This window comes from Rousettus aegyptiacus, unplaced genomic scaffold (genome assembly GCF_014176215.1).
Source record: "Rousettus aegyptiacus isolate mRouAeg1 unplaced genomic scaffold, mRouAeg1.p scaffold_m13_p_4, whole genome shotgun sequence".
NCBI lineage: Eukaryota > Metazoa > Chordata > Mammalia > Chiroptera > Pteropodidae > Rousettus > Rousettus aegyptiacus.
This window is the reverse complement of record NW_023416307.1, coordinates 148,708,670-148,719,949: the sequence shown is the minus strand read 5'-3', so window position 1 is coordinate 148,719,949 and position 11,280 is coordinate 148,708,670. Positions and strand designations below refer to the sequence as shown.

The following is an 11,280-nucleotide window of genomic DNA, read 5'->3' as shown; positions in this document are numbered from 1 at the left end:
CCTGATCCCCCCGCCCCCAGGGTATAGCTCAGGTGCAAGGAGGTGAAATCCACATAGAACAAGTAGGAGAACCACCCTGGCTTTGAAACCTCGTGTCCAACAGGACTATCTCTTGTAACAACTCTATAGGCAAGAGACATGCCCATGAGAAGTCACTGCACTCAGGGAAGCTCTAAGTCTTACTTCCCGCAGGTATTTATGGTCCCCTCACTGTCAGCTGCAGTTTCCCAATTAAAGGCCACTTTTACATAAGCGATGTTGCCTAGCAACGCTGTTGACATTCCATTCTATTAAGTCGCATAAGAAACAGAGCTAGAAAGGTAACGGAATAGGAAAAGGTTCTGTTAACCCTTTGTTTACACAGGGTTAATTATAATCATTGAAAAACTAGAAGTAACAAAGAAAAAAAGAAAAAAACACTAGAAGCAATTACTCTAAGACACGGAAAATGCTCAAGTAAATTATAGCTCACAAGACGGATAGAATATTATGCAGTCATTAAAAATAATATGTATGTCAAATATAGTGGACGATTTGGTGACGGACAGAGGGGAGGGAGTTGGGGGGGGCTGGAGAATGGGGTGAAGGGTTAAAGAAGTACAAATTAGTAGTTGATAGTTGGTCACAGGGATGGGGAGCATGGCAGAGGGAATACAGTTAGCATTAATATGATGGCTAGATGGAGGGCCAGGGGAGGGAGAGAGCAATTGGGGGGATCATTTTATGAAGTATATAGATGTCTAACCAATGTACTGTATACTTGAAACTAATTTAAATAAATAAATTAAAAACAATAATGTGTATGTGCATTTTAAAGAATGTAAATACTTGAGATGTAATATGGAATTTTAAAAGAAGTGGGCTACAAAACTATACATATATATATATATATGGTATGCTGTATAATAAACCCAAACCAAAAATAACGAGGGGAAAAACGACTACTAAGAAACACAACCCTACATTCTTACCCTTCATTCCTTTTTTAAAAAATCCCATTCCTTCTTATTCCTGCTCATGCAACCAAGGCCTACTCTTGGTGCTGCTACAGCAGCTCCGTCTGTGAGCACACAGGGGGCTTTGACTTCCTCTCCAAGGAGGAAACTGCAACATGCAGCTGAGCAGAGAGAAAACACTTTCAGTGCTGAGTTTCCATTTGAGCACGTAGGTGCCCTGCAGAGAAAAGAGGATGCCACCCTGCTCTCAAAAAATGTACAATCCGGCCTTCAAATAGGTCGCTGACGCCAACAATCATTGACCTGTCATTGCTTGCAGCCTGGTGCTGAGAACGATTCCGATGTTGCGCTTGGGTTTAATGGTAGAGCGGTACGAGATATTAGCGACTGGCCATGGGCAAGCCAGGGACAGTGACGGCACACTCCTAAGTATTTGCTACCTGTACTGAAGCAGACACAGCTGCTTGTTTCCCTAAGGCTTTCCTGAACTACCTTCTTCCTTCCTGCCTTGCTCCAGAGAAGATGAAAGAGCCAGACTCTGCGTCAGCCTTTACCACAACTAAGGCCGCCCATATTAAGTGGTAGTCTTTTGGGGGAATTGAGGGAAACAGACCGTGATGTTTCTCCCTGATAAGCAAGACGTGAGTGAGGAGAGACTCCCTGCCCCATGCCATGCTTTGAGTCCTGCCTACAAATACAGTTGTGGAGGGGGCATGGTGTTGGGAGCAGCCACAGACATCCTGTGCCCATTTGGAGCCTATCTAGAGCTCCACTATCCATTATGGTAGCCACAGGTGCCTTTGAGTGCAACGTAACCAGTGTTCTAAGTACACACCAGATTTCAAAAGCTTCAGACCGAAAAAAAATGTAAAAAGTAAAATGTCACATTAGCAATTTTTCTTACTGATTACATGTTGAAATGACAATATTTTGGATATACTGGATTACATAAAATATGTTATTCAAAGTAGTCACTTATTTCTTTTTACTTTTTTTACAAAATGAAACTACTAGGAAATTTGAAATGAGGCATGTGGCTCTCATGATGTTCCCATTGTCCGTGGCTGATGTGGAGAACTTCAGGGAGCATGACCTGGAGGCCCGACACTGTTGAACCAACACTGGCAACTACCTCCAGACCTCCCATTAAATAATAAAGCCGTTATAGTCCAAGGTTCTTTTAAACCCTCAAAATCGGGAAGTTAAAAGTAAGCAGAACAGATGTTGTCCCCACTTCACAGGTGAAGAACCAGAGGTTCCGAGATGAGGAGCGCTGCTCAAGGGCACGCGAAGATTAGATGGCGAGGGAGAGACAAAATAAGTTCAGAAACCAAAGGCCCTTTATCTCAGTGCAGGATCTTTCTACTGCACTGAGCCGCCTCTTCAACATAAGGATACATGTCAAAATAATAGAGGTTTGGGCACACCTATGTGTGTGGGTCACCCAGCCACCTGGAAAACACGAACTTCTGCTTCTAAGATATGCCGGGAACAATTCTCCATGGCGTTTCTACACGTCTTGTGACAGCTTTAGTTCCAGGTTACCTTTTCAAGGGTGTCTGTACTAACAGCCTTCGAAGATAGATAGTGCCTCCTCTGGGGACAAGGCTCGGGCGGATTTGCTTGCAAGTCCTTTATAAGGTTGGGGGTTTCTAAGCTCATGGTTCCTCTGTTGTGACACAGACATAGTGTGTACACAGTGCCCACCTGGCCCCGCTCCACATCACGCCATGGCACGTCAGAGCCAAGGAAATCTGAGGCAAGCATGAAGCTCACGCCGCCTGCCAGACCGTGAAAGCGCTGTGTGTGCCGCCCCTGCTCCTGGGCTACCACGAACCTTCTGCGGCAGGAGCAGTGGTGTGGCGGATGCTGTGGCATGCCACCCAGCTCGCCCTTCGAGAATGGAGAACTTATTCTCCCAGCCCTCAGCTGACAACCACTCTGGGAGCTGCCTCGGCTGCAGAGAGCTTACCCCATCTTGCAGCCTGCATGCAACAGCTGACTGGCATGGGGCCCGCATCCCGACTGGGTACAACTCTAAAGGGTCATCCCAGCTTTAGAATTTCCTCTAGGACTGGCCGAGGGCTCCACTGAGACTACACTGCAGCTCACCTTCTCCCTCTGCCCAGCCCTGTCGCCTCCTTTTCCCTCCCATAGACGTAGATCCCACGAGCACCCCTCATAAATCTCCTGCATCCTAATTGACTTCTCCAAGTCCACTTTCCTAATCAGTAACAATTAGGGGCTGACCTCACAGGGATTTCCTGGCCCGAGGGACTGCACAGCTGTCTTGGACCCAGACTTCGGATCTGAGTGCTAGGAACCCAGCATGCCTTGTGCTTAAGTGACCATCTTTCAGTGGCTTTTGCTACCCGGTGAAATGGAAAGGACTGCCCTGAGACATACAAAGCAATGGAGACATGCCCAGCAAGACCACCAACCCCTGGGGCTGTAGAATCAGCAGTTATCTGTGAATCTCATTTGGCTTCTTTTCCCCCTTAGTTGAGCACATCAACTTTAATATAGGTGCCAAAGAAGAACTTACTTACCTTTTGGAAAAAATGCAAATGCTCTGACAAAATTCTGATGGTCTCTTCTTACCTGAGAAGCTCCTGGGGTTGGAGTAGCAGCTAATCTGGGTTTCGGGGCTAACTTCACGACCTCTTGAAAAGGCACGTCTGTCCCAGCTGCAAGGCCTAGAAGGGAAATCTCATTTCATAGCAGTGCATGTTGCAAATAGCATTTCATCTCTAGGGTGATAAAATGTTCTAAAACAAGATTATCGTGATGGTTGCACAACTCAGTAAATTTACTAAAAAATCACTAAATTGTACATTTCAATTTGGGGGATCTTTATGTCATATGAATTATGCCTCAATAAAGCCATTAAAAAAGAGAGAGAGAAAAGAAGGAATTCAAGTGCAGGCCTCTTAAACACGGGTTTGTCTTGCTCACCGAAAGCGCCTGTGGCGGAACCGGCGCCTGTCCCCTGACATCCGACAGAAGGAGGAGGTCCGCCTGCCTCTCTGTGCTCCCGATGCTCCCTTTTCCCACCCCAGGCGTCCTTCAAGTCCTCCTGCCTCAGGGCCTTTTCCCTGCGCTCTCACTGTTCTTCTCTTCCCTTTTCACATACCTTTTCTCTTCTCTAGATAAGCCGCGGCTAAGAACATCACTGGTTGGGGATGCTCCCTAATCTTCCGCCCCTTCCTCCCCACCACCAAGCACCACCATCTGATTTCCTCAGAGCACTTCTCACAATTCCTGGCCACGGGTTTGTTGAAGGTCCCAGCCTTGCTGAACCAGAAGCTCTTCGAGGCCAGGGACTAGGTCTAGGTCTCCGCTAGAGCCCTGATGCCCAGTACGTATCCAGCATACAGAAGACGCCCAATAAATATTCACCAAGCGAATGAGTGGCAAGGCTGGAAAAGAGGGAAGGCTGCCAGAGGTGGGCAAGAAACAGTGAGCCATTTCTAGGTGATTTAAGGAGCAGTATTAGATGGACAGGGGAACGCACCACCAAGAGTGAATAGGGGCCCGCTGAAGAGATGAGACCGAGACTTCTAACCAAATGCTGGAATGTTCCAGCTCAGCGTTGTATGGATGAGAAAATGGGACGAATGGTGGGGTGGCCAATAGAAATTAATCAAGAGACTATGGTCCCTCTCTGCTCATTCACAGGCTGGCTGTGTGTGAGTCATCCCTGGACCCAGGTGGGGAGAACGGTGACTGATAGACCTCAGGCAGGAACCAGTGTGCTAGGACTTAGCTCAGGCTCTGGCTTTGGGGGACGGAGTAGGGCAGCGCCCCAGATAACCTTTGGCAATTAAATAGGCACAGAAAAGGAAAAATGTGAAAGGAAAGCAGTGGAGCCTAGCAGCAGAGAGCCGAGAGGGTCATTCCTTTCCTGCTGCGGCAGAAGGAAGAGGGAGGAGCAGACCTCAGGCTTTCCAGAGGCGATAGTGAAGGCCGGAAGATTACGGAAGTGTTTACAAAGTTCTGACGAAAAGTATTTTGAACTTAAAAGTCCTCTGCCCAGCCAAGGTAACATTCTTCGGGAGGACAAAACAAAGCCCTCGCTGGACATGTAAGGCCTCAGGAAATGGTCACCTACTGATTTCCCTCTTAAAAATGCATTTAGGTTGTATATTCCAACAAAACTAGCACTGAACGGAGGAGAAAGAAATTCAAAGAAGTTTAAAAACTTAAAAAGAAAGGAAACTCATAAGTGCAAGTAAAATCCAATATGATGTAAAGTTTTAAAGTGTAACAATCTGGAAATAAGTTGCCACCCAATGATCTTGACATAGGAGATAACATTAGATAGGGTGAGGTGAATAGGGTGTAAAAGAAGGAGAATAAAAAAGAGTTTAATTATTAAGAGAAGGATTTGGTCCATGATTAAGTCTCAATGTTGATAGAAAAATATGTTTAATAGGTGTGTTAAAAAGTTAACCATTAACGTGTGAAGAATGACACCTCTAGAGGAAAAAGGCAAAGCCCTGGGGGTGCATGGTTGCCCCGGAGAAGCAGCCTGAGCAAACTGACCAAATGGGAGGAAGAGCGGCTTGTGGGCATGTGCAGCTCCTGCCAGAACTTGCCTGGATAGGGGAGAAGCCGTCACTATTGGTCGTTTTAGCCAGGCCTCCTTCAGAGCAATGGGGCCTGTGGAGCTGTCCAAGGTCCTGAACTTCTTGGCTCCGCAGCATTCACCTTTGTCTCAACTTTCTGCTCTTGCTGAAAAGATGGCTCTGGACTTCATTTATCTCTCTTGCCCACCAGTTGTCCAGACCTAAGCCCACATGCTTTCAGCATGCCCTATGTCCTTTCCCAATGTTCCTGTGCTGAGTCTGCCTCTGACCAGGCCTCATTCAATTAGGATCCTGCCTTTTCCCCCACTTTAAGTAGAAAACAAAGGAACAGTGCATTTGGGGTGGTTCTTGTGTGCTGGGAGGGAGAAAAATGAAGCCACAACCCTCAAGACTCCAGTAACCCCAAAAACTGGTAACATCCTAATCTCCCCTTTCCATAATCCTCAGCCCAGCCAGTGCCCCAGTCTCTTCCAGAGGCACCTGTCACCCATCCATCGACCTACCATGGAAAGCTTGGTAAGCAGAGCCCACACAGGCCGAGTTGGCAGTGTCTATGACATACACCGGGGCACAAAACACATCCGCAAGCACCTGGAAAACAACAGAGGTTCGCACTGCGGGCAGTTGTTCGTCGGAGGACACACGGACATTTGGACAAGTATTTTCCAGGCTCTCTCTCCTCATATGTCTTCCAATGCTTTTCATTCCACCTCTACTGCCTTAAAGGAAGTTCACTTGGCCACGCTGCCCTGGTGATAACAGGGTCAGGATGACCCACCAGTTGTCCACCAGCTTTCCAGGTTGTCCCTGCACTGTTTAACCAATTCATCAAAGACAAGGAGGAAGATGCAGGAAGTATGCTGAGCAAGCAGTCAAGGTGGAGATGGCTGGGTATCAATCAGATTAGTATTAACAGTTCTGAACAAACTCAACTAGCAAAGGCATGTTTTACAAGGATAAGGATAAAATTTTCCATTTAGGTCCCAAAAATAAATTGTATAAATTTAGAATGGAGGATGTTTACTAGGGGAAAGGGGTTTTAGTTGACCAGAAATATTGTAGCAGATGCTGTCGATGCCCCATCCGGATTCCGTGATGGGACCAGTGTACACCCCTTTCCTGCTGCCCTGAGTATTGGCTGCTAATGGCTCACAGTTGCCCCTCCTTAAAAGAATTGCTCTCAGCTGAACAGAGCTGCCTCTTATAAGAGGTTATTTTCATCTCTCCGTAGGGCAACAAGTTGGACTTCCTACCACAAGGTGGAACCAAGCTTGTGGTATATTTCATGTTCTAGATCTCCCCAAGGGATGAAGCCGAAACCAACTCCAGCCAAAACCACATCCTTGCTTGCCCTTCCCCCCCTGCCCTGCTGCATCCTTCACTCCCTTTCTCCCTGAAAAACTCCCTCAACAAATCCTTTACATTTTTAAAAATTTCAGACTCTGCTTCTAGAGAATCTTACCTAAGACAGGTATTTTATAAGTCAAGAGTTGATGCAGTTATTCAAACAGCTAAGGCAGTCTACATCCAAAAATACTCAGTGTCCCAATAAGACCCCGACAGCCCCAAGATGTAATAGTCTGATCGTTAGACCTTTGCAGGTTGAGTTCACTTTTGGTCATATATTTCTAACATAACAAAAGACCATAAAAACAATGACAAAGCATTACAAGAGAAATGGCTGGGGAAAATCAGAAGCCATTAAATTGGAAGGGAGAAATTTTTAGGAAGGCAAGAACAGTGGCATTTGACGTCAGAAGGTTTGCCATGTGGGACAGGCACTTTCTGTGTGACTCCAGAGGCCCGTGCTGGTATCAGAGAGTGGAGTTATCGTGCTGGTATCAGAGAGTGGAGTTATAAGGGCAGTGGACTTCACCTGTGTATAAGACAGAACCTGCTCACAATGTGAACTGTTAAATGACGGAGTTGGCTTCCTGGTAGAGGACAAGCTGTGAGCCCCCCATCCCTGTAGCCCTGGGAACAGAGGCAGTTCTTATTGTCACGTGTCTGACTCTGAGAAGTAACAGGTACAGAAGAGGTCCCAGTGCAGGGCCTGCTACCAGCACTTACCTGCAAGATGTCTCTGTTGTGAGATGCCCCTCCAGTAGCCAAAATCTTTGTCTTGGGCACTATGAGGAAAAAGAAAAAAAAAAAGTGGCTGTGACAATTCCCTCCAGGCAGAAAAGGCAGTTTTCCAGAGTTCCTCAGCCACAAAGGGCTTGTGTTGGGCCCATGCCTCTTACTAATCACATAGGACTGGGACAGAGCTCCAGAGTGACTCTGTCTCTACAGAACTGTCACATACAATTTGCTCGTGAGGCTGCTGTCCCACCCACTTCTTACTGTCTTCATTTTTTTTTTTAAATCATTAAAAGACAAAATCTCTCAACAATCCAGGAATAGAAGGGAACTTCCTTAATTCGATAAAAGCCATATATCCAAGATTTAGAACAAACATTATGTTTAACAGAAACATTTAGAGCCATTCTCTTTAAGATTACTGTGCCTGCCAGATGACCCCACCTCCTAATATTCATACCTTCATGTTGTCCCCTCTCACATTCAGTAGGGCTGACTCAGGTGACCAAGAGGATATTGTGTAAATGATGGAGTGTGAATTCCAAGACGAGGTTGTAAAAGACATGGAGGCTTTCACCTTGCTCTGCTGCCGATCACCCTCCCTCGGATCACTCTCTTTGCAGGCAGCTAACTGCTATGTCTTGAAGACATTCGAGCTATGGAGAAGTCTACATGGAGAGGCTCGGAGGCCTCCTACACACAACCATGTGAACTGGTCACCTTTGAAGCAGATCCTACAGCTTTAGTCAAGCCTTCGGATGACTGCAGCCCCAGACGACGTACTGACCTCAACTTCAGCAGAGATCAGTCAAAACCACCAAGCTATGCTAATCCTGAATTCCTGACCCACAGAGACTGTGTAAGACAGTAAATGTGCACTGTCGTTTTAAGACACTACATTTTGAAGTAATTTGTCACAGAGCAATAGATAACTAATACCAGGAACAAAACAAAGATTCGCGCTACCCAATACACTGTTGCATAGTATTAGTTACACTAGTCAGTGCTGTAAGACAGGAAAAATAAATAAAATGTATAAGGATTTAAAGAAAGATAAAATTACCATAATTTAAAGACAATAAGCCATTTAGAAAAAATAAAAATAGGGAAACTGATAGAAGTTTAATAAGGTTGTCAGATACAAAATCAACTTACAATAATCAATGGCATTCCTAGAAAAAGTGATAGAAAAAAAGTTACCATTCACAATGGCAACCAGAAAGGTAATGTAGCCAGGAAATACCTTAGCAAAGAATTCAAAGGTCTCCGTGAAGAAAAAATTCAAACTGTTATTAAAGTACAAAAAATAATATCTAAATAAATTTAAAAAAGAAATATCCCAGGCTCTTGGATGGGTTTGAATTAACATTATAAAAGTACCAATCTTTTCAAATGAATTCACAAATGCAATGCGACCTAAACAAAAATTCAAACTGGGTTATTTTTAAAGGACATGGACCAAATATATTACAAAATATTTATGAAAAAAATAAAGACCCATAAATAGCTAAGACAATATCTAATGTTGCTATATTAGATATTAAGACATTGTTATAACTGAATTGTGTGTCCATAGAATTCATACGTTGAAGTCCTAACTTGTGGTGCCTAAGAATGAGACTGTATTTGGAGATAGAGACAGATCTCTCTGAACAGGCAGTTAACTTAAAATGAGGTCATTAGGGTGGGATCTTATCCAATATAGTTGGTGTCCCTGTAAGAAGAATAAATTAGGACACACAGAGGGAAGATCATGAGAAAACAGGGATAATTTCTGTTGTTGAATCCACCCGCTCTGTGATACTTTGTTAGGTAGCCCTAGCCACCAAAACAGACACACTACAAAGCTGTAATTACACAGTTTGCCCCAAGAACAGAACAATAAACCAATGGAATGGAAAAGAGGTAGAGAGAGAGACCCAGGAATATACAGGAATCTGATGAATAATAAACAGGGCACTACAAGTAATGGGGGGAAATAGAGTTGGATAATCATGTGGAAAAAAATTAAATTGGATCCCAGTTTACACCATTCACAAAGGTGGATTCCAGATTGATCAAAGTCCTAAATGAAGAAGTTACACTAAGAGTAGAAAAATGCAGAAATATTCTCATGACACTGGAATAGGGGAAAACCTCTTAAACAAGATCTCAAAAGCATAAAAGTTAAGATGAAAACATTAGTGGATTTAATTTAATAAAAATTTTGTTCGCTTGTTTATACTATAAGTAAGGACAAAAGAGAATGCTTGCCATACAGAAAACTGACAAGGATCTGATATTTGAAGTATAAATAAACTCCTGAAAATCAATAAGAAAAAGAAAGAAAATCCAGTATGGGGAAATGGGAAAGGATATAAATAGCCAATTCACAGGGGGAAAAAAACAAAGTTACAAAGAGCCATTCAAACTCATTATTAATGAAAGAAACACAAATTAAACCAACATTGAGATACCCTCCCTCCCCCCCCCCAGTTTAAACCCATCAGATTAGCAAAAGACTCCAAGGTGCTTAATGATGAGTGCTGAAGATGCAGGCACCCTCGTGCATTACTGCTGAGAGGAAATCAGTGACTCTGAACTGCAAGACTCTCAGCCTCTTCTGTCCACCCCCTAACATTGAACAGCAGCAGCATTTGACATCAGGCTAAAGAACTGTCCTCCAGCAAAAGCAAGTTTCTATCAAGGGAGGATGCCTGGAGGGACTGGGAGAGAAGAGGAACTTGAAGTTCTACTGAAATAATTGCCATGGCAGACATGGAAAGAGATAGACAGGGAGGGCGGTTCCACCCATCAGAGAAATAAGCTGGATTCATCTTCCAACCAGGATAAAACTCTGCCAGTTCTGGCATCTGAAGAGACTTTATAGGGAGGACTGCAGCTTAAAAGCTTATACAGTGCGCACAGGCCTCAAGTTAAATCTCCTGCCGTCATCCCATCTATGTAGTCTCTCCAGGCAGCCCTCTGATGGGCCAATGCAGGGAGGGTCACAGGGAGAAGGGACCTTGCACCTGAAAAGGAAACCTAGGTTTGCTGTCTACACTAAGAGACACAGTTATTCATTCAGTACTATGAAGCCACAGCCAATGTAGTTGAGCAAAACCTACAGCATGGAAAAGAAGTATCAATGAGAACTTACAGAATAGCTTAGAAGAAAAAGAACTCAGGGCAAATTTGAAAACAAAAGAGCAAATCTGAAAAATTCTAATATTTATCCTCACATGTACTTGAAGGGTAAATAATCCATAAAACAATTATGAAAAAGAACAAACCAAAACACACAAAAAAGAGTTCTAGACATTAAAAAATAATGTATGATTATATTTTTTTTAAAAAAAACCTACATAGAAAAGCTAAATAGTAGAATAAAAATGGCAAAATCTGATTTAATAACCTGAAAGATACAATCTAGGAAATTCTCTACAACTTAAAGTGACAAAGAGAGAATACATTTAGAAGACATAGAAATCATTCTCTGTCTATTTATTTATTCTACAAAGCTCTAAGGAGACCCCAACTAATCCTGGACGTAGTTTAAGCACTAACAATAGGTGGGTTACCAAGACAGATGAGATTCCTGCTATCAGACAAGTTCTAGTTCGGGAGTGGCAGACAGTAAACAAATAGGTAAATTAACAAAATAGATGGTGATAATG

At 43.9% G+C, this 11,280-nt stretch overlaps 1 protein-coding gene across 1 annotated transcript in view; it reads right to left on the bottom strand.

Annotated features, from left to right (window-relative positions):
- Positions 1-11,280, bottom strand: part of XYLB (xylulokinase) — a 46,324-nt gene that overhangs the window by 4,990 nt on the left and 30,054 nt on the right. The window contains 3 exon segments of the mRNA XM_016124034.2: positions 3,558-3,652; positions 6,049-6,136; positions 7,616-7,674. Of these exon segments, the coding sequence (XP_015979520.2) occupies positions 3,558-3,652; positions 6,049-6,136; positions 7,616-7,674 (242 nt within the window).